General features: G+C 54.1%; 1 protein-coding gene across 1 annotated transcript; it reads right to left on the bottom strand.

Annotated features, from left to right (window-relative positions):
* Positions 1-10,625: 10,625 nt before the first annotated feature.
* Positions 10,626-20,758, bottom strand: NR2F1 (nuclear receptor subfamily 2 group F member 1). Its single transcript, XM_054987350.1, has 3 exons — positions 19,543-20,758; positions 16,580-17,107; positions 10,626-11,551 (listed from the first exon to the last, which is right to left on the bottom strand). Exons 1-3 carry the CDS (start codon positions 19,970-19,972, stop codon positions 11,271-11,273), a joined length of 1,239 nt encoding a protein of 412 aa, XP_054843325.1. The 5' UTR covers positions 19,973-20,758; the 3' UTR covers positions 10,626-11,270.
* Between the last annotated feature and the right edge of the window lie 243 nt (positions 20,759-21,001).

Genomic DNA, 21,001 nt, shown 5'->3' with positions numbered 1-21,001 from the left:
TGAATGTCTCAAGCAGCCCATCTTTGCCATAGTCCTTATATTGAGATTTGACCTCGCCGCAGTCGAAAAGGAAGCACAAGGCCGGTCGAAGTGGTGTGTCCCTCCAGGACTGGGCCTGCATTGCAGACTCCGCCCGCCTCAAAGCCTAGGCAGGTTTTCGCCTTGGGTCTCAGAAGGCAGCTGGGAGGGGAGAGTTTAAGAGCCTGCAGCCGGATCCCTTAGGTACTGAAGCAGCAGTTACTCTCTTCTAGCCGAAATCTACCCCCTTGGCGAACCTCGTTACCTGACTGAGTCCCAGGGATTTGGGTAAAGGAAGCGATCTGATCGCAGGGCGCAGCACCTGCCAGTATGAACCCCCAAGGCCAATATTCCGGCACGGCTGGGTTGTGGGTAGGCTGGAGCGGGGGTTGCAATCTGAGAGAGAAGGGGCGAGCCTACCTCCTCCCGGAGTTGACATTTGCTTGCGGGGGGGGGCGGGCAGAAATAATAAAGAGCCGCAATGGACAGAGTTCCTAATGGGAAAACCCCAGTGGCAGCTCCACTCCCTAAAGGCGCACACCCCAAACACAGACTCTGGCTCGCTTTCTGGTGGCTCTTTGGAAATGGAAGAAGAGCCGGGGAGAGAATAAAATGCCAGTTAAAATGCTATTAAACACAGCGGAAGGTGCAAGGCCCGCGTCTGGTTCCGCCTTGATATGCAATTAAATTACAGCAAATTCCTCTTTAAATAATATCGTTTGGAATCCTTCGCTAAGATTCAAGGATGTCTGAGGTTAAGTAGCTTTTAAAACGTCAGTTCTAAATGGCTTATGCAATGAATAGCTACCTTTAAATCCTAACACCATTATAAATATGCGATACATGTGGATGTCAGTTTATCTCTACATATTTCTTTTTCAAATGAGGAAAGCATTCATGATCATCATAATAAAAAAGCTCCTTGACATATTTTAGTTTAGAAAAGCAGATGTTAATTTCCCCCCGCTCCTCTCATTCACTCGCTCCCCACATCTTGTTTTATGACCAACTCTGTTGGAAAGAAGCCAGCCTGGCCCTGTTCGGTGCTCAATGACTACTAGTCCAGGCACATGATAATCTTCGCAGGGCAATTAAAATGCATCTTCCATCAATAAAATAAACATGGGGGGGTTGCAACAGAATCAAACAGTAAATGAAAGAAAGAATTGCTATAAAATAGGGGAGAGGATGTTCTAGAGGGAGGACAAACGCACCTGCAGCCGAGGGGGAAAATGCCTGGTGGAGATCCCCCCCCCAAGGCCGAAAGAGCCTTCCTGAGGCCTGAGTGTGCCCCCCCCCCCGGAACAAGAAAGAATCGGCGCCGGAGCTGATGGCCAGCCTGGAACTCCCCGGGCCAAGCTCATACGGATCGGGCCCCGTGTTTGTCTTTTGATAAAAGCATTGGGAGATTTTGCTGCCTGCCAAACATTTTCCTTCTGAGCAGCCCTCCCTAGCTGCGAGGGGTGGCTGTTTTCTCCGGCTGTCTCCCCAGCCAGCCTCTTCCTTCGAAGTGATCAAGTGTAAGAATTCCCATCGTTTTCTCTTCCCCCCCTTCTCTTTTCGCCCCATTAACTAATATGTTTGAGAAAGGTTCTTGTTTGCACTGAGTTACATGGGGACCAGAATACGTGGGAGGGCAAAATGAGGGGTGGTGGAAGAGGAGGAAAAAACTCGCAACGGAGCGTTCTCTGGCACAACAATTAACAGTATGCAATATTTATAACTCTGCCATGTTTGCCATGGAGGGGCACAATCATCAAATTGCGGGACGTTTAATAAACAGGCACCCAGAGACTGGTCAAATAGAATGAATAAACATGTCTGGTTTATGCGCACGCCCAATGCTCCTCCAGTCTGATCTTGAATTCTGAGTGAATCCCACGGGAATCGCGGTGGGGGTGCAGTGGCGGGTTGATTTCCCGCAGGTGCCGGATCGGGCCCACCTCCTGCTGAAGTTAACGCCCACCGAAACATCGCCTTTGATGTGCAAGAGCCAGGTTCGATTCCCAGATCCCAGGAAGACATCCAGATTCTCTTTATTAAGCGTGGCTCCGCGCGGAGGAGCACCTAGCGGGCGGCTGCCGTGCCCGGGCAGGAGGGAGGGAAGGAGCTGCGCTCTTTTGAGGGTCTTCTGTCTATCAGTCAGTCGCTGGGCGCGAACTGATGCGAATGAGGTCAGCGGTCAAGCGCGTCTTAGGTGACAGTCCCAGCCATCAAGACACCTGGTGCGCAGGGTGCGCAAACCGAAGCGCCCTCGGCCCTCTCGGAGCACACCGGGCCAGGCGAGCTCCATACGCCGGGAAGTGCAGCTCGAGCGGCGAAGCAGGCGGAGCAGCCCAGCCCGGCCGCGCCTCCCGCTCCCGGGAGCCGAACCGGAGGGGGCAGGAGGCGAGGCCCCGCCCCCTCGCCTGCTCGCAGAAGGGGATAGGCCGGCCGCCGGCGACGTCACTGCCCACCGCTCAGGAGAGGAACTGGGCGGGGGCTGCGCCGGGCGGGGGGAGCCGGCCTGAGTCTCCGCAGTTGGGAAGTCGCGCTGGGAACAGCGGCCGGGCCGGGGATGCGCGCAAGGGGAAGAGGCGGCGCAGAGCTTGGCGCCTCGGCTTCTCCTTCTCCGCCGCCGGAGCTGGGGTACCAGCGGGGAGGGGTTGACAGCGACCTGGCTTGTTGGGGTCTTTGTCCCAAAGTCACTCTCCAAGGAACTTTCAGAGCCCAGCGAATAAAAGGACTCGGTTGCTGCAAGCCCAGCGCTAGGAAAGGTGGAAGGCAGTAGGAAGAGGAAGCCCCCAAAGGCGATAGCTTGACTCTGTTCAAGGGAGCCACGTCCTCCAGTTTGGCAGATCGGAGCAAGGCTGTTCAATGAAAGGGCGTTTCCCAGGGCGTTCATTCATGGGCTCCCCACAAGTCCCTAACAGGCAGGCACGACTGCAACCCCAACCCTGACCCTGCCCTGGCATCAGAGCCCTTTAAACAGGCCGCAACCAATGTCCTTACATGCTGGCAGGCTTGACCGCAGCAGGAGCTGTGTGAGTTGGGACAAGTCGCCGCTCTGCCCCGGCCTCTCTGGCAGGAGCGCTCCAGTCTTCCCGGCGTGCCACCCCGCCGCCCTCCCGCCCCTGGGCCAGCATTTCCCTCCCAGGGGTCAGACGGCCTCCCTGCTTAGCCGCCGCTCTCCCAAAGCCCCCCTTTCCCGCCGAGATCAGGGCGCTGCGCTCGTCCTTGCAGTCGCTGGGGCGAGGCGGGGGCCCCGTTTCCTCTCCCCCGCCCGGCCGAACACCCGGCAGTCACTTACTTGCAGCTGACAGTCGCCTTCCTGCTGGTGGCCCTTCGCTCTGCCTGGCCAGGTCCCCCCGCCCTGCTTGGAGGGCCCTGCGTGATGGTCACAGGCCGCGGACCAGCGCGAAGAAATCCAAGGGGCCCCTCCGTCTGCCTCTGGCTCGCCCCCTCCCCTCCCAGGCAGCCTTCTCCGGCGGGCAGGCGGGCGGGCGGCCTGTGGGAAGGACCGGCGCCGTATTTCATCCCCGGCGAGGCTGGTGGGGCAGGCGGCCCCCTCCTCCTGCCTAGGTGGCCGGGCGTTGCTGCGGAGTTATTTGGGAGCAGGGAGCAGTGCCCCGAAGGAAGGCCCGCCTTGGAGTGGAAGTGCAGATTGAGACATATCGGGATCCCCATAAAAGGGTCATTGCAGAAGGGAGGTTGGACACCAACTTGGGACTCGTGACTGGCATTCGTGAGAGGCCTGCATATTTTAAAAAGCAACAAAGCCCCCAAAGAAGGGCTTAGGGGGAGAGAAGAAGAGAAGGGGGGCTGGGAGAGAAGTTACTAAGTGACAAACATCTGTCAGCGTGGGCTAATTTGTACGCTTTGCTGCAGGAAGAAAATGACCCGTTTTGTGGGGGTCGTTTAGGAGAGGCAGAGGCCTTTGTGTGCGTGTCCCAGTCTGCGTATCTCTGTGTGTGTTTCATCCTTGTAAGTTTATAAAATGGAGCCAAGACGAAAAGTTGGAACTCTTTCTGCTCTTGGGATTAAAGTCACACACACCCTTCCGCATATCGCCGCCCTTTTTTGTTTGCTCTGCTTTATATAAGGCTTCGAGGCGGGGAAAATGCAATTTTAATGGAAAAGAGCGCTGGAGGAGCAGAGGCCAACAAATCTCAGAAGGTCGGCCTCCCCTCTTCCTTCGCCGGCAGGTTTGGTTCAGTAGCAAACGACACCCAACCCATAAGCCCAAAGTGCTCCTAGGAGAGGCCGCCCAAAGTACCCAAGCCAGAGTGGCTTGGCATACAGGGGCCCCTTCTTCGCCTGACCCTCCGGCAAGCAGCGGAGTTCACTTGCCAGACCCTTCGAACACTTGGAGCATCTCTGAGCAAAAGGCACAAGCTGGGGGGGTGGGGCTTGGACTGGGCTAGATCCGCCTCAAGGGGGGGCACTGGGTGTGCTAAGCCTGTCGAGAGCCCCTTTCTCCTCCAGACGTAGCAGGACAAAAGGAGAAATGCCTAGTGGTTATCTCTGTTAGTTGTCAGCACAGGCCTGGGGCAAGCCCGGAATGCTAAACAGCCGGGGGTGGGGGTGGGTGGGGCGGAGCGCAGATCTCTCCCGCACTTCGCTTCTCTCTCCCTGTCTAAAACGCCGCCCAACTTCCTGCTACATCCCTGAACAGCGAAATAAACGCACACCCGCAGGTGCGCTCGCTCCCTTTCTGTCCCCACAAACCCAGTCAAACCCCTCCTAGGCTGATCTACGGCTGGAGAAGCTGAAATGTTAGGACGGGAGCCAGTTGAATTCCATCCCATGCGTCCGATGAAATTAGCTGGCAGCCCAGGGCTGTGAATGGGTTTCTAAGAAGGACTCGGGCGAGGGGGAGGGGGTGTATCAATGACTAGATCGGAGGAATCCCGAGGTCTTCAGCAGATCTGTGGTTCAAGTCTTCAGCAGAGCTCTTAACAATATTTTATTTTCACGGGGTCTTTCTCTCTCTCTCTCTCTCTCTTTCACCCAAACACACACACACACACTTTTCCACCAGCCTTTCTTAAGCAGAGAGGAGGATACCTGACCCCGCGGTTCGGCGGATGCTTTATTTATCTGGCCGAGCAGCGATATGATCAGCCTTGAGTCCGCTCCGTAAGGCCAACGTCTTCCTACCTCAAGGCACCGGCGGGCTTGCAGCGGTCGGGCCCCTCTGCCTCCTCCAAGATGTCTCTCACTGGCCTCTCCTTTTGGAAGACTACTGGGGGCGATTCCTCCCCTGAGTTTTGAACGGGAACCACTGCTTTCATTTTGATAATGGATCTCCAGTATTACGCAACTGTGATTACCCGGGATTCGCTGGGCAGGCTGGCCAGGGCTGCTCGCAAAGGCCGCTCAGCGTTATCCTTATTTTTCCAGAGGGGGGAGGAGGGGGCAGATCCGATGTCCACCGTCCCCTTTGTTAATTGCTTTCTTTCCTCGCAATTATATTTATAGACCGATTTGCTGCTCTCCCTGCTTGGGCTTTGTGTTTCTAATGGAGACCACGTGGGCCGAGGCGGGGGCGCGCGCCGACGAGGCCCCATCCCCCACAGGAATGCGATTTGCAGGCAGGAGGCGGCGCGTCTCTCCTTCCAGCGCCGCGCTCGGGGCAGCAGGTCCCTTCCATTCCACGGGACTTACTCCCGAGCAGTCCTGCGCCCGGCTAGGTTGGCCTCCTGCTCACCGGCAGTCCCGGGCTTTCTCTCTTCCGTTTATTTCACAAGGCCCAGAACCGTGACTTACTATCCAATTATTCCAGCATCGAGCAATGGATGAGGAACGCTCAGATAAGGAGCCCAGGGCCCGGGCCCGAACACCCCTCCCTCCCGCCCCCTCCACAGGTGGCTGCACCTTGTATAAAATGGACTGGGAGGGGGGATCTGTAACCACAAGCTTCTTGGTAAGCCCCCAACTGAAGCCACTGTAGCTGATGTGGTGCTTTTTGACTAAATCAGCTACAACGGCTGCAATCTCTTTCTTTTAAAAAAATTATTTAAAAAAGAAACTTAACTACACTTGCAGCCCAGACCCAGGAATTTTTGCTCTCAGGTAAGCCCCACCAAATATTATTTCCAAGCACACGTCTGCAGGCGCCTGGGACTTTCGTGAGAGTTCCTGCTACATAAACAAACTCACGACAGGGCTGTTGATCGGCGTAAGCAAAGTCCTTCGGCTTAATTCAACTTGTTGAAGGAACTTCCAAGCATCAAAGCGGAGCTGGTGGGAGGCAGAACCGGAGTCACCTTTGCCTGCTTGGATTTTCAGGGCTCCCGGCAAAAGTCTCCTTGCCTTCCAGCTGTTTTGTGAAGAATCTTCCCTGGGAGTAGGGGGGGGGGGTAAGGTATTTAGGAAGAATATTTAAGCCTAGATTGTTCAGCGATTGTTTTTTAAAAAGCAAACCGCCCAACTTTGAAAATGGATTCGCTGACAAGGAAGGATAATAAATGAGGCGCTTTCAGATAGATATCTCAGACGTGAAATTGCGCCCAGCTGGTTGTGTAAGCAAACAAATAGTTCCATGTTCGAGGCTCTCGACTTGCGGCCTGATGAATGGAAAACGACAGAGGCAAATGGCTCTTTAACTCATTTAGGAATACAACTCTTGGGGTTTCCCAAGTCCAAGACCCGGGCAACGGCGTGGATCCTGAGCCAGCCCTTGAAATGAGACTTTGATGGGTTTCCATTTCTGACCCCAACTCCCCACCCCCCTCTCCGCATGGAGGCCTTGTCAGGTCACCCATTGCCTGGAAACCCCCGGCAGTTTGCACAAGGTTAACTTCACAACCAACAACCTCTAGCCAGAAGGGCTGGCCGCTCTCTCCCCCGTTCAAAAATCCCCACCCGCTGGTATTTTTTAAGTTTCCCCTACCTCCGACTGCGCCGGCGTGTTTTAATTTAAAGATATCACACCTCAATCGTTGCAAGCAAAAGATCGCAAGCGGAGGAGGAGAATGTTTTAATTTATTTATTTGACAAAATGTATACCCCACCTTTCTGCTCTTGTAAGGACCGCCGACGCGTCTGTCCTTTAAAAGAGGTTTAAGAGGTTTACAGGACACTCTAAACAGCAACGGTAAAGGGCCCCTCAGTCTAGATGGAAACCTGGCTTCGTTCACGGTTCCAGCGTCTCCCGAAAGCCCCCCAGTAAAAGCACGACTCTGCAACTCTGGAGGCGCAATAACCCAGTCGATGGGACCCACTTCAGGAAGAGGATGCCTGCCTCCAGCCTCTCTTGCGCAGGAGCAGTTCCTGACTGGGGTTAGTGATGTAAGCTTGAAGGGAGGAGCTGCCCCAATGCATGACCAGTCCCTTAAGGGAGCTTCTTTCGACCCATCTACAACACTTTCCAACCACTTCGCGCTCTCTGCAAACCTTTGGCTGGCCTTTGGACTTTCAGAAGTCGCCGGCCTTTGAAAACACACACCGAGAAGAGAAAGAACAACCTGTGCCAAAAAGAAGGGCCTCAAACACTGCCTAACTCGACTCTCCGTGGTTTTTTTTCTCTGCCCTTCATTAATTGTTAAGGATACCACTTTTTAAAAAAAGGAAGACGCTACAGCTGGGAGCCATCCTGAATTGGGTGCCCAAGGCCTGGCAGACAGACCTGGCCTCTTCTTCTTGGTAGACGAAGGAGGCCTGGCCGAGCGGTCCTCTGGCCCACCCTGGCGGACAGGAGGCAGGCGCCCGGCCCTCTAGGAACCCCTTCAGACCCGGGTCCGAAAGAGCCTGGCATGGGCACCTCCCCGGCTCTTCTGAGTGCGACTCATTTCTGCCTCAAGCGCGGGTGGGTCTGCCGCGCAAGCTCGTCCTTTGAGGCCCGTCTCTGCGCTGTACTGAAGCACCTGCCAGGGGGTCCCTTTCACTTCGCTGGGACTCGCCCGTTTAGCGCACCGCCCCTCTGCCTCGGCGGCATTGAATACAGCGGCTTATTCACAGCGCGAAGGTGGCGCATTCACTTCGCAAACAAAACCCCGCCACCCGACAGTTCTCCTGTTTATTAGCGGCCGGGCTATTGGCACCAGCCATTTCCAGACAAACGAGCCCTGGCGCTCCTCTCGGAAAATTGGATTGACTAGAAGAGGCTTTTAATTGGGGCGTGGAAGGCGAATAGAGGGAGGCCAGCCCTCGTCGGGAGGAGGCGGGCGGGAGGGCTTTTTGTGGCCGCGCACTCTCCTAACTCTCCTGAGGACTTGGGGGGGGGGGGGGTGCGCGCGCCGGCGGTTGCGAGCTGGCAAATTTTGCTGGAAGAATCCAGTTTACTGTAACGAAGGGGAGCAACTGCCTCCGTGGGAAACATTTTCCCACTCCGGGCTCCGGCTCTGTCCAACAAATTCGCTAATTCGTGAGATTGGTGTGGTGGCTAATGGCGATATTAACACCGGGGGAAGCTTTGGCTTTTAAAACAATATCCACAGTCATCACACATTTATGGGGTGTTCTTACGCGCGCGTGTGTGTGTGTGTGTGTGTGTGTGGAGGTCTAGCCCCTTTCCTTCTGTTCCTGATCAGTTCTCCGTTGAACACTTTTTGGGATGTGATTGGCTCGTCTGGGTTGGCCAAACCGCCTTGGGAGGGACTCCCAGGAAGCAGCATTTACAACCCCCCCCCCCCCAAAGCAAAACTACCTCGGCCAAGATCTTGAGAGTAGAGCTGCCTCGATCAGTAACTCTCTAAGGCCTGAGGGGAACGCAGCGAAGCTCCTACAGATACGACTAACCAGCATTCCTGCGTATCAATACTTAATGGGGATTTGCTGGGGAGGGGGAGTAGTAATTCTTATTATTATTACCTATCAAGTGGAAAATGGAGGACGGAAGAAGGAAATCTGTGGGATAACATAGCAATGAATACATTGACTTCTGAGGCCCCCTCCTTTTTGGTCTTCTCTTTCTCCATCATTTTATTCCCGATGGGCTATATGGTCAAGCACTGTCCGCTCCCGAGGATCCGAGATGACTCCCTGCTTCCTCCTCTCCAGGGGAACTAGGGGCACCTCGGGCTTTGGCAATTCACCAGCCGCTGGATCCTTCCCACAGCGCCCACCTGAGTTCCAGCCAAAGGAAGTCTTCGCCAGCTTCCCTCCTCAAACTGACTAGTTCGTAGCTTCTCACTCGCTGGCAGGGATGACTGTGCAACTATACGCGCCTACCCTATAAAAAGATATGCGCCTCCTTTCTTTCGTTCTCTCTCCCCCTCTCTCAGATCTACTGCCTCTAGAACATTAAAAAAAACTAAGCGAGTTGGACTGAAAGATCTTGTTAATGCAAAAAGAAAGAAAGAAAGAAAGAAAGAAAGAAAGAAGCCTGAGAGCGCAGACAGCAAATTAACAGGAAAAAAAATCGCCAGTCACCCCTCAAATTGAAATCCCTGCCTCATTCTGGATGTGTTCGGAGGACTAGGAAGAGGGGGTGGGAGGGGGCGCACGAATGTTATTTTTAAAGATCCAGCTTTATTAATACGTTAAGAAAGAGCTCCCTTGGTAACGTGTGTTCTTACCGCGCTGTCTCAGATCCTATAAAACATTAATGCCCTGAAAGCTGTTACAGAGATCCGCAGCGACCAGCTCCAAGCACAGGGAAAGTCTTTACCGTCAAAAAAAAGCTCCACTCTATTGGCACGTTTGCAGAGGATGGGTGGGGGGGCTGCCCGATAGTCATCTGAAGGAGACACTGCATTAGGATTCAGGGAGAGGCACCCATGTGCCCACAGGAATAGAGACACGTGCATGTCCTTGACTCTGTGCACACGACCAGATACATGTGCCCTCCCTAAAGATTTAATATTAATATTACTGGGGGGGGGGCACTCTTTGAATGTAGAGAGAGGGAAAAAACCATTCTGATACCTCTACGTCCATTAACCTCACAAAAACAGGTCCGCACCGAAGATTAGTACCGTGGTTGAATCACAAATATGTACATCAAGAATAAATCTTCCAACCCTGATGCTATATATCTCCGCACAGCGGAGGAGCCTTATTTTGGGGGAGTGGGGAGAAATGGAAGGTCTTTAGTACTGATCCGGAAGGAAGAAACAAGCAACGTTGATAGGTACTGGGAACTTCGTTCCAATTTGTATCCCATATTATACACAGCGGGACTGGAAAGGTCTAGTAGGCCTAGGAAATTCTTCTAACTCTCCTCCTATTTTTTCAGCCTCGGAATACTGCGAGATGCACCTTGAACTGCAACCTGGCCAATGTATTTATTGGTTGTAAATTCACTTCCTCGAAAACCTCCAGGAAAAGCTACAATCCCGTGGTCGGGAAAAAGAATACTCAGCCATGCTTCCCAGGGGCACCCCCCCCCCCACAAACCTCAGCGGGTCTGCTTCAAGCACAAGACTCAGGAAGCCGTGTGGGATTTTGGAGTCACTGTTGGCTTTCTCTCTCTCTCTTTCCTTTTTTTTTTTTTGCTAAATCCTTTTATTTTTGTTTAAATTCTCACTTCAATTTTAATTCTTGAAGAACAGCTTCGACAACATATATCGCACTCATTATAAGAAGCAAAGGGATATATCAAAAATTAGTATAGAATCACAGGAAACCTGGTTTGGAACCAGAAAAAAATACAAAACAGATATAGATACATACACACAGAACAATTCCTTGTTTTTTTTTAATAATTATTTGGAAAAGGTTATTTCCCACCCCTTCTAATTCTTGTTTGTTTCTTGTGTTTTTTTTCCTTTATGCGCATACGATGTTTTAAATTTTACAAAAAAAAGTGAAAATAAAGACTAATATCTTACAAAATCAAGAACAATGTTCGTGATAAGCGTTTGCCTGCGGGCCTCCCCTTCCTTTTTCTACACCAGTCAATTCGCCTTCCGTTTTTGCTTTTGCTTCGGTTTTTTTAAACTGTGTGTTTGTGTTTGTTTGTTTGTTTGTTTGTTTGCTGTACAGAGGAAATCCATCTCAGTCCATCATAAATCCAGGAAGATCCGTTCTAGTTTCCTTTCGGGTTTATATTAAAATCCCTCCAGTCCTTTTCTGTTTCAAACTCTCCCATCTGTGTGTTGTTTGTTCCACAAACACGCCGCGTCCTTTCAGACCTTTTCCTCTCTCTTTCCGCCAGCGGCCTGGCCGTGCTGCTAAGCGCGCCTCGCTCCCAGTGCCCGAGCTCTCGGACCGTCAGTGTCGGCCTCGGGACCCCCCACACCCGGCCGGGCGCACCCCCTAGCCGGTGGCGGGCCCCTGGGCAAGGGCCTTCTTCTGGGTCTCTCGAGGGGGGGAGGCCGCCAGCAGCTCTAGGAACACTGGATGGACATGTAAGGCCAGTTGAAGCTGCTGCCGGACAGCAGCATGTCTCGGATGAGCGTCTCGATGGGGGTTTTACCTACCAAGCGGACGAAGAAGAGCTGCTCGATGACGGACGACGAGACGGTGCGCAGCGAGGGCAGCCGGAGCAGCAGCTTGCCGAAGCGGCTGGGCTGGTTGGGGTATTGGCTCCGCACGTACTCTTCCAGGGCGCACTGCGACTTCTCCTGCAGACTCTCGATATGCGCCGCGTCAGACAGGCCGCAGGCATCTGCCCCGGGAAGACAAGGGCGACACGGTCAGCCAGCACTCGGCGCCCAGCCCGCCCCCAGCCCCAGCCCGCAGGCCGCCGGAGCCATCTTCCCCAGCCGCCGTCAGGGAGGGCCCTGCCTCGGCTGCCGGGAGAGCGGCATCCTATTGCGCCAGCCTCTGGACACGGCCTCGCCAGCCGTGGGGGCTTGGCTGCCTCTCTCGCCTCCCCAGCCCCCGATCTTCAGCTACGGGACAAGACTGGATCAATGGCCCGGGCGAGCCGGCAGGACTGGGAGCCGCGAGCGGGAAAGGGGGCCGAGACCGAGAGGGGAGGGGAGGGAGGGGGGCTGCTTTGTTTCGGGATCTCGAAGACCCAGTAATTGAAAATGGGTCACATCTCTTTAAGCTGTATAATCATCGCGAGGAAAATGGCCCAGGCCTCCCCCCACCCCCCCCAGCCTGTGCTAAGCATAAGCCGGCGTCTGCAGCTGCTCTGGCTGGCTGGCTCTCACCCACAAAGCTGCGCCGGCTGTCGCGCATGAGCCGGGCCGAAGACTGCCTGGAAACAGAGGCCCCAGCACCCAGACGCTCTGCACCCTCTCCACAGCCAGCAGGCCAGCAACAGGAAAGCTCTCGAGTAAACCTTCCTTCCTTCCAAGGGTTGGCTACCTTCCTTCCCTCCCCACAAATAAAAATTCTAAGACTGAATGGGAGTGAAGGCCCCACACCAAGGCGGTGGATAATTCCGGCTCAAGAGACCAGGGCAGAGAAATGTAGAGGAGCTGCTGGCCCCTCTCTTGTTCAAATACACGCCCTGTTTTCTTATATTAATAATAAATATTTCCAAACACCAGGATCACAAGCCAACAGGGATCGCAGTCGGCGAGCAGGGCGGCTGAGCGCGGATCAAAGGCAGCTCTTGCTCAATATGAATTAATCGCAGGGCAATGGCCCCCAAAAGGGCGTAAGAGTATTGCGACTGTAAAACGATGACCCTGCAAAAGGCACTATAGGTTACTGAAAGCAGCCACTCCGGAAAGAAGAAGAATATCGGTGGTCAAGTGCTTTTGATAGCACTGGATTTTATTGAAGTTGGGCCTCTTTCTGTTTCCAGAACTGGCCTGGCAAAGGTGGGCCAACATCTTCCCCGCCAAGCCTCTGGCCTCGAACGAAAGCAGAAATAAACCAAGCTATCATTCAGGTGCTTCTGAGGAAAAGACCCCCGTGGCCTCGGCGACCGACTAAGGAGTGCTTAGATGTACAATTACTCGCACCCGACTGTTGTGCTAATCCATACCTTTGCCTTAAATGCAGTGATCATTTGTAACATCGAAAGGGAGGGATGGGGGTGACAATACACACCGGGAGAGCGGAGCTTCCCTCCTCGCTTGCGGCCCCTGGCAGTGACTGACTGGCCTCCTTGGACGGTGACTAGCCAAGATCACCTCCCCCATCTCCAGCGCACGTCTACCTTGCTCTCTGCCGGGGTCCAGTTCTGCCACACAACTCCCCAAGCAAGGTCAGACTGAATGGGGCCGACCCCCACTCCCACCCAGCACGTTTCTTTGCAGGCCCCTTGTTCCAACCCTCAGGGTGGCAAAATGTCTTCCCGAGCTTCTTCCACAAACGCACCTCCATCCCCAAACCACCTCTAGCCCCTTGAGAAAAGACATCGACAGAGAGAGGGCAAGATGCGGCCATTGCCAGCGCTCTTCTCTCCACTCCTCTCTCTTTTGGCATGCCCGACACATCTCTGACTAAACGCCACCTCGGCCTTTTAAAAACTCTGCTTGGTCCGTCGGTTTTAACCCTTGGGTTTTATGTAGCCCCCCCTTGCATTAAACAGGCTTCAGTTCAGACTTATTTCCACGCCAACGTGTCTAGGACTGGGGAGAGGGCTGCTTTCAACCTCCGCAGTAACAACAGGATCTGAAAATTAATTAAACAATCTATGCTATCTGATCGATTAGCTGATTGAGTGGAGATGAAATAGAGCAAAGACAGAAAGCCGCGCCAAAGCCAGGCACTTTCTGCGAGTTACGTCCCAGGGAGGGTGAAAGGTGGGGCTGGGGGGCTGGGAAGGGCCCTGACAAGGGAGGGTGGAGGTGGCCATTGCGCGTGGCCCGCTTCTTAAGAGGACCGTATTTCTCCCTGCAGCCATTATTTCTCCATATTTCTTCTTCCAGTCTATGGCAAAGAAATGATGTAAATAAATAATCATTACTGTTCTGCACACGCCAACCTGAGCCTTTGTACTACAGGGAATGTATTTCATGTAACGCATCCAGAAGAGTTTAGTGTTCAGAAAATATAGACATAATCAGCTCGCATATAACCAGAAATCAAAGTTCTTATGGCGCAGGAGATAGATTTATTGAACTGATCTTATCTAACCCGGTCCCTCCGTGGGAGACTTTGTATATCAAAATGGGGGCGGGGGAACAGAAGGAGCATTCCTTAATGAAGTCTGCATATTTGTGAGAAACAAAACCAAACAAAGCAGGATTACAACTTCCAAGTCGCTGGTGGGACAGGCTCCAAACTTTTGTGGGTGAAAAGAAGTATCCGGAGCTCTGATGGTAGCAATGGTGAAACCAGCAAACCCAAGCCAGAGAGGTTGCTTCCCTCGGTTTAAACCCACTGACTTGGAAGTAAGTCTCTTTTGGCATTTAAGATCGGCTTGTGGAATTAAAACCCTTGGGACAAGGTGGCTAAAAATGTCTTTTCCATCCATCAAAGTTTGCTTAAAAGTTGGATGACTTGGCGAAAGATCTGCCATAAATTACCCTCTGGCGAGCAATCAAAGGAAGATTAGGCCCAAATGGAAACCGGTTGAAAAGGGAAAGGGGGGGGAGAGAACAAACGGTATAACTATTCCGTCACTCTTGCTTTTATACTTGACGCCCTCCCCTTTCCATTGCTGGAAAATAACATGATTTTGACCCCCCCTTGCTTTATTTAGGGCATCTGCCCCGCCTTGGTGAAAAGTTGCTAAGCTTAATGTCCGAGAACAAATATTAAAACATTGAGGGCCATGGAGGTAGAAAGGAAGATACAGAAAAGAGTCTTATAAAGTCATCGAGCGATGCCCTGAGCTAGAATCTGACAGAGCAGGAAAAGCCTCCTCTTTTCTCCCGTCCTGGGGCGGGGGTGTCCCTCCTTCGAGCCAGGCCCTTTGGCTGGGAGGCCAAGAAAACAGGCCCTCCTCTTTTAGGCAGGAACCTAAAAGTTGGATTTTGAAATCAGCCGAGCTCTCCTCACTCACTGGACAGTTTAGATCCTCCCTCCCCCCCCCCCAATTAATGAAACGAGTTAACGAAAAGCATAGCAGGCTGCTGGAGGACTCTCCGGTTAAATCAGCCTGAAAAAGGCCACCGGGTCTCTTTTTGTCAGTTTCCGTCAGAAAGACTCCGGAAGAGAAAATGCACCCCAGTGCCGAGGTGGCCGTTCCGGCAATCCCCCATTGCTTTCGAAATTTGCACTTGATTCTCTGCAAGGAAAGAGGCCAGCCTTCCTCCGTCCTCACTGCAGGCCTGCATTTGCAGTCCGAGGAACGGGGGTGGGGGGTGGGGGGGCAGTCACAGTCCACCGTCTGGGAACACCACACGTACCAACCAGATCCCCTCCCTGTCTAACTAAATTACCCAATGTTCAATCGATATTAATACTGCATTTGCTACATGACAATATTGTGTGCAAATGCAAGAGTCATTGGGCTACAATGTAAATACGCTCCCTTATGCGCGGAAAGTGACATGTTTTTGATGGATTCCTCTACTCAGCCAGGACCTCAGCATGCTGCGCCATCTTTGTTCCAGACAGCTTTTGTAAAGCGTTTGGAAACACTTTTAAGGACAAATTTAATGGGCCTAGAAGGGAAAAGCTATTTCCAACAGTTTTAAAAAGGTGGTAGATCAACACCCACTCGTGCCACGAAAATGCCACCCAACCACTTCTTAGCTTGGTTTCTGTTTCCTGGCGCTTTGATGTCTCTATACATTTCCCTTGAGCAGGTTGCAGGGATAAAAGATGTCTCCTATTCCGATGGGCTCCAACCTGAACACTTCAAAGGCAACACTAATGCACTCCCCTGCAAAGTTAATTTGAACCGTCTATCATAAGCAAAATTGCTAGCATGCGCCTTGCCCTCGCCTACTCTTGAATTAGATATTTTTGCAGGCAATCTGTTACATTTCCTAATATTTGCGGGGTTTCGCATTGTTAGGAGAAAAGAAAGTGTATCTTGCAGGTTGGTGCTCTGAGGCGGACTGTGGGCCTGCTTTCTCATTTGCTGACTGCGCGGGTACGCTCTCTCTCTCTCTCTCTCTCTCTCTGGTAGAGCTGGAATCCATTTTTACGAGCCTCACTAACCAGAGCAACTGCAAATACGAATGGTTTCCGATAAGGGGGAAATCAGGCAGCAATAAAGCAGTATTATTTATGATTTATTTGTGCTTGTGTCTTCCTCATTGAAATAGGCTCTGGCTGGGAGCCCTTTTAGCAAGGCCTGTAAACCTATAGCCAGCCTGCCTGCCTTCCTTTCTCCCTTTCTCTGCCTCAGCACCGCCACCCCCCACCCCAGCAAAACAAGTACAGGCCTAAAAGGAAGGATGGGTGAGAATCGTAAGGCTGCAGCTCACCCCCCTCCCCAGCCAATCGCATCCTCCTTACGCTGAATACACAAGACCAGAACGTCGCCTTCGATTTGTCAGTTTCACCGGAGGCCTACGGGAAGCCTTCCGCCCTTTCCGCAAACGGCAGCCGAGGCACCTTTCAGTCCATTAGCTTAACAGAAGGAACCCTCGTGGATCTACACGGGGTGGTGGAGGAGAAAGGGGGGGGGGTCTATTTTCCCAATTCCAGCTGCGTTTGGATGAAAATCTGGAGCGCAGAGGAATTTGCCAGTGGGACTCAAAGGGCGGGGTAGGTGGCCCAAACTGAGCTGGGGTCAGCATGCTGGAGGGGAAATCCCCGGGGGCAGCGAGGCTGTGGCTGTCCTGGGGTGCCCTCGCCTGGCCCTCCTCCCCTCCCCCTCGGCTCCACTGACCTGAGGTGAAGAGGACGATGGCTTTGAGGCAGCTGTACTCGGCGGAATCGACGTGCAGGGCCTTGAGCTTCTCCACTTGCTCCTGGAAGATGCGGATGTGGTCCATGAAAGCCACCACGCGGTCGGCGGACATGGGCGAGGCGTGGAGGCCGGCGGCGGCCAGGAGCGGGGCCACGTGCAGGGGCATGGAACACTGGGCTGCGTTGAGGACGAAGAGCTCGCTCCAGGTGAGGCGCAGCAGGGCCACCTGGTCGGTGATCTGCAGGTCCGGGAAGAAGGGGATGTTGCGGGCCCACTCGACGGCGCTGAAGAGCAACCGAGCTGCCAGCTCGCAGATGTTCTCGATGCCCATAATGTTGTTGGGCTGCATGCACTGGCTGCCGTAGCGCGACGTCGGGTAGGGCTCGGCCCGCAGCAGCAGCGAGATGTAGCCCGACAGGTAGCAGTGGCCGTTCAGCGGGTCGCCATTGGTCAGCGCGTACTGGCCCGGGTTCGGCTGGCTCGGAGGCATCCTTCCTCGCTGAACCGCTGACGAAAAGAGGGAGAGAGAGAGAAAAGGAGAGGAAATGTGCATCCGGCAGCCTTGGCAAACCCCAGCCCGCCAGCCGCGCGCAATGCAAAGCCTGCAGCCCGCAGCAACACTCGCGCGCACACAAACGCGCACACACGCACATCGGCGTACACGGCCGAGGGGGAAGGGGGAGAGGCGCACAATGCAAGCCCCCAACGCGCATTGTTGTGCAAATGGGGACCTGGCTACCCCGGCAAGACTGCCCATTAATAATAATAATAATAATAATAATAATAATAATAAAATAATAATAATAATAATAATAATAATAATAATAATAATAATAATAATAATAATAATAATATCCAGAAATTCAAGACAGCCCCCGCCACAACTACAGTTGCCCCTCTGGCTTGCGCCCTTCTAGGTTTTTCAGAGACCTCCCCAAGCCATTCTCGCCTCTCAGCTGGGGATTCCCAAAGGCGATCCCGGCAAGGGCTCCGCTTTAGCTAATCAGTCCGCAGCCTCGCTTAGCAAACAGACTTGCAAACGAGCTTATTTTGGGAGGGAGGATTTCCACTCTTCCATATTCTCCCTAAAACTAGACCACAGCTCAACTTATGGCATTTAAAAAATAAAGCCTAAGCAAGACCCCAGCACCCCGTTTCGAGAATGCTCTCTTTGTCCAAGAGAGGGGTAAGGAGTTTTATTATTATTTTCTTTAAAAAGAGGGAGATAAAATAAGATTAGGACTTACTGAATCCAAACATGAGTGTCAAAGAGGAAGGGGCAGAATTAAGCTCTTGCCAGTGCTGGGGCAGCTGAAAAATGTAGCCGGTGAAGGCACAAGCTTGTGGCTGCTCAAAAAACGGGATTCAGGCACTATCCCAACCCAAAACGTAAGCAGGCTCGGAGTTCTTAAAGCTGAGCAAAGTTTGAGTGTCTGGTTGTGTGTATGTGTGTGAGTGAGTGAGTGAGAGAGAGGGGGGGTGTTACTTAATCAAGGCCAGCAATTCAGCCTCATGCTATGTAAACAAAGGTGACTTAAGACAAAGATGAGGCCACTGTAAAGCAAAGAAAATTAATATTTTTCATTTCACAGGAAGAAATAATTTTAGTCTTTTCTGGAGTAAATCCTACTTTTTATAGGGAAAAATCTAATGTTCCTATGGCCCTGTCAGACTCTTCCCCAACTCACAATCATCCTTCCAAACCTGACACCTTTGTGTTTCAATTAAATGCAAACACTGTTCAAAAGACAGTGCGTATTATGTACATCTCTCTCTCTCTCTCGTTCTCTCTCTCTTTCTGTATATACTCATATATGTACATCTCCCCCTCCTCTGTCCTATCAACAGCTCTTCGAAGCTACAAATGAAGCCGTCAGTGGCCAGCTTTAAAGGAATTCCTTCCTTTCTTGTGGCAGAGGGAAAAGAGACTAACTATTATTTTGAAACCCATCTATTCCACAGAATAGACAGTTTGCCACATTTGGTTTTTAAGACATCCTTAAAGAGAGCTAGGGAGCCCAGTTTTAACTAACTCTCTGCTAAAGAGCTAGAGCGGCGAAATAAAATAAAATAAAGACACCACACACACCAGGCTAGTAACTGTTGCCACAGGGGGAAAAAGAGTACAGATAACAAGATAACAAAACACACAGACACTTTTGGGAAAAGACTATGGGAATTATAATACTGGCAGAGTTTTTTGTTCTCAAACGACTAACATCACATTCCAAGGGCAGGTTAAGTTTTATGCTTTACAAAAGCATTCAGAGCGGTGTCCTGGATTGCATTGGGACTGCAGCGTTGAAAGAGATGGCGGGGTTTGATGGTGAAAGAAATCAAATGAGCAGCATGCAAAGAGGGCAGAAATGGCAGAACTGGGGAAAGCACTGATCGCTCGCAAACTTTCCTTTGAAAGCAGGAGGGGATCAAAACAAGGCCCAATCTTAGGAGAGGCAGACTAGCAGACAGGAAGGTGCGAGAAAGCAGCGACACGAGCGGCACCATTCACTCCCCAGCCCCCTCCACAGCGGTATTTCCCCCCCCCCCACACACACACTGCTTGTACGCGTCTATTTCAGCTTTCCGGGGAACTCTATTTTTTAAAAGGGAGGCTGCTTGAAATGGATCTACAGGATCCCCCCCCTTTCCTTTTTGGGAAAAAGGCACAACCCAAAGGGAAAGGCGACCCCCGGATCTAGAGCTCCCCGATCCCTTCTCCACTTCAAGCCAACAATAGAGAGCGAGCCAGGGGCCAGCCCTACAGAGGGGCACCTTCTTGGTTCGATGCACCTTTGGCGGCGCTTCCATTAATAAATAATCGCCCCCCCCCGGAGGGCTGTCTGCGATGGGGGGGGCTTGGAGGGGGGCGCCCGCAATTCTCTCCCTCCCCCGTTCCTGGCGACCTGCTCGAGGCGGAGTAGGAATAGGGAAGAAATATTCACCTTCCCGCCTCATGCCCACTTTGAGGCACTTCTTGAGGCGACAGTACTGGCACTGGTTGCGGTGGTGCTGGTCGATGGGACAGTTCCGGTTGGCCCGACAAGTGTATGTTAAGTTCCTGCGGACGCTCCGCTTGAAGAAACTTTTGCAGCCCTCGCAGGTGAACTGCCCGTAGTGCTTCCCGCTGGACTTGTCGCCGCACACCACGCACTCGATGTGCTGCTGCTGCTGCCCGCTCTGCCCGCTGCCCTGCTGCTGCTGACCCTTGTCGCCCGGCGTGGACGGGGCGCCCGGCTGGCTCGGCGTCTGCGGCGTGTGGGGGGCCGCCGAGGCCCCTTGCTGCGGATCCCGGCCCGGCTGAGCTGCTCCGGCGGGGCCGCCCCCGGCCACGTCCTCTTGCGCATCTCGCCAGCTGCTAACTACCATTGCCATATCTCGGGCCCACGGAGGAAAAGGGGGGGGGGTTGCCGGGGAAGAGGCCGGGAGAGGAGAGGAGGGGAGTGGGGTGGGGGCGGGGGGCGGGTGGGGGAGAAGGGCGGCTGCCTGGCTTGGGGGGCGCAGAGACGGATCGGGCTCCTCCCGCCTCTCCGCTGGCTGCCGCCGCCGCTCTGCTCTGCTCTGCTCGCCGAGGGCTGGCGGCTTCCTTCGCCTGCCCTGCCCCCCGCCTGCCCTCCTTCCTCCTCCTCTCGGGTTCCCTTTCCTACTCGGGGGGCAGCGGGACCCTCGAGGGCTGCCTAGACCCCCCCTGGCCTCCGATCCCCCCCGGGCCGGTGCTCAGCCCGCCCTCCCCGGCACGGCGTCCCTGCTCAAGTTGCGAAGCCTGCAGGGAGAAGCAGGCGGCGGGGAGAGGCATCCAGGAGGGGGCCGGCAGGGCACTCTCCCCGGCCCGCCCGGCACGGTCCGTCGGCTAGCCGGGCAGACAGCAAGCCCGCACGGCGCTGCCGGGGCTGCGGCCGCCTCCGTCGCCGCCACTGCCGCCGCCGCCGCTGTCGCTGGCCGCTGGGGCCCGGCCCGGGGTGCCGCCGCCGCCTCAGGAGCGCGTCCGAGACCGGGAGTGGAGCGAGGCCGGCGAGAAGCGGCCGAGGAGGCGCTCAGGGCGCGCGGGTGTCCGGGGGCCAGGTCGGAGGCAGCGCGGCGCTGGCGGCCATTCAGGAGAGGCGCTTCGAGCTCCGGCCGGAGGAGGCGAGAGCCGCGGGAGGCACTCGGGGCTGGGCGGCTGCTGTGCTGCTCGGCCGCCGCCGCCGCCGCTGGGGCTGGGGCTGGGGCTGCGCCCGCCGCTGCTTCCTTCGCCCGGCTGCTGCCGCCGCCGCCGCTGCTTCCTTGGGCGCCGCCGCCGCCGCCGCCGCCGCCTCGTGCTGCTCGCTCTCGCCCGGGCTCGCCTGCCTCACTGGCGCGGGGAGAGATACAAAGGCGAGCGCCGAGCCTCTCGGACGGGGGCGACTTTGCCCGGGAGACGGATCC

Source organism: Eublepharis macularius, chromosome 8, assembly GCF_028583425.1.
Source record: "Eublepharis macularius isolate TG4126 chromosome 8, MPM_Emac_v1.0, whole genome shotgun sequence".
In the NCBI taxonomy this organism is placed as follows: Eukaryota; Metazoa; Chordata; class Lepidosauria; order Squamata; family Eublepharidae; genus Eublepharis; species Eublepharis macularius.
Note: the sequence above shows the minus strand (reverse complement) of the source record. Positions and strands in the feature narration are given on the sequence as shown.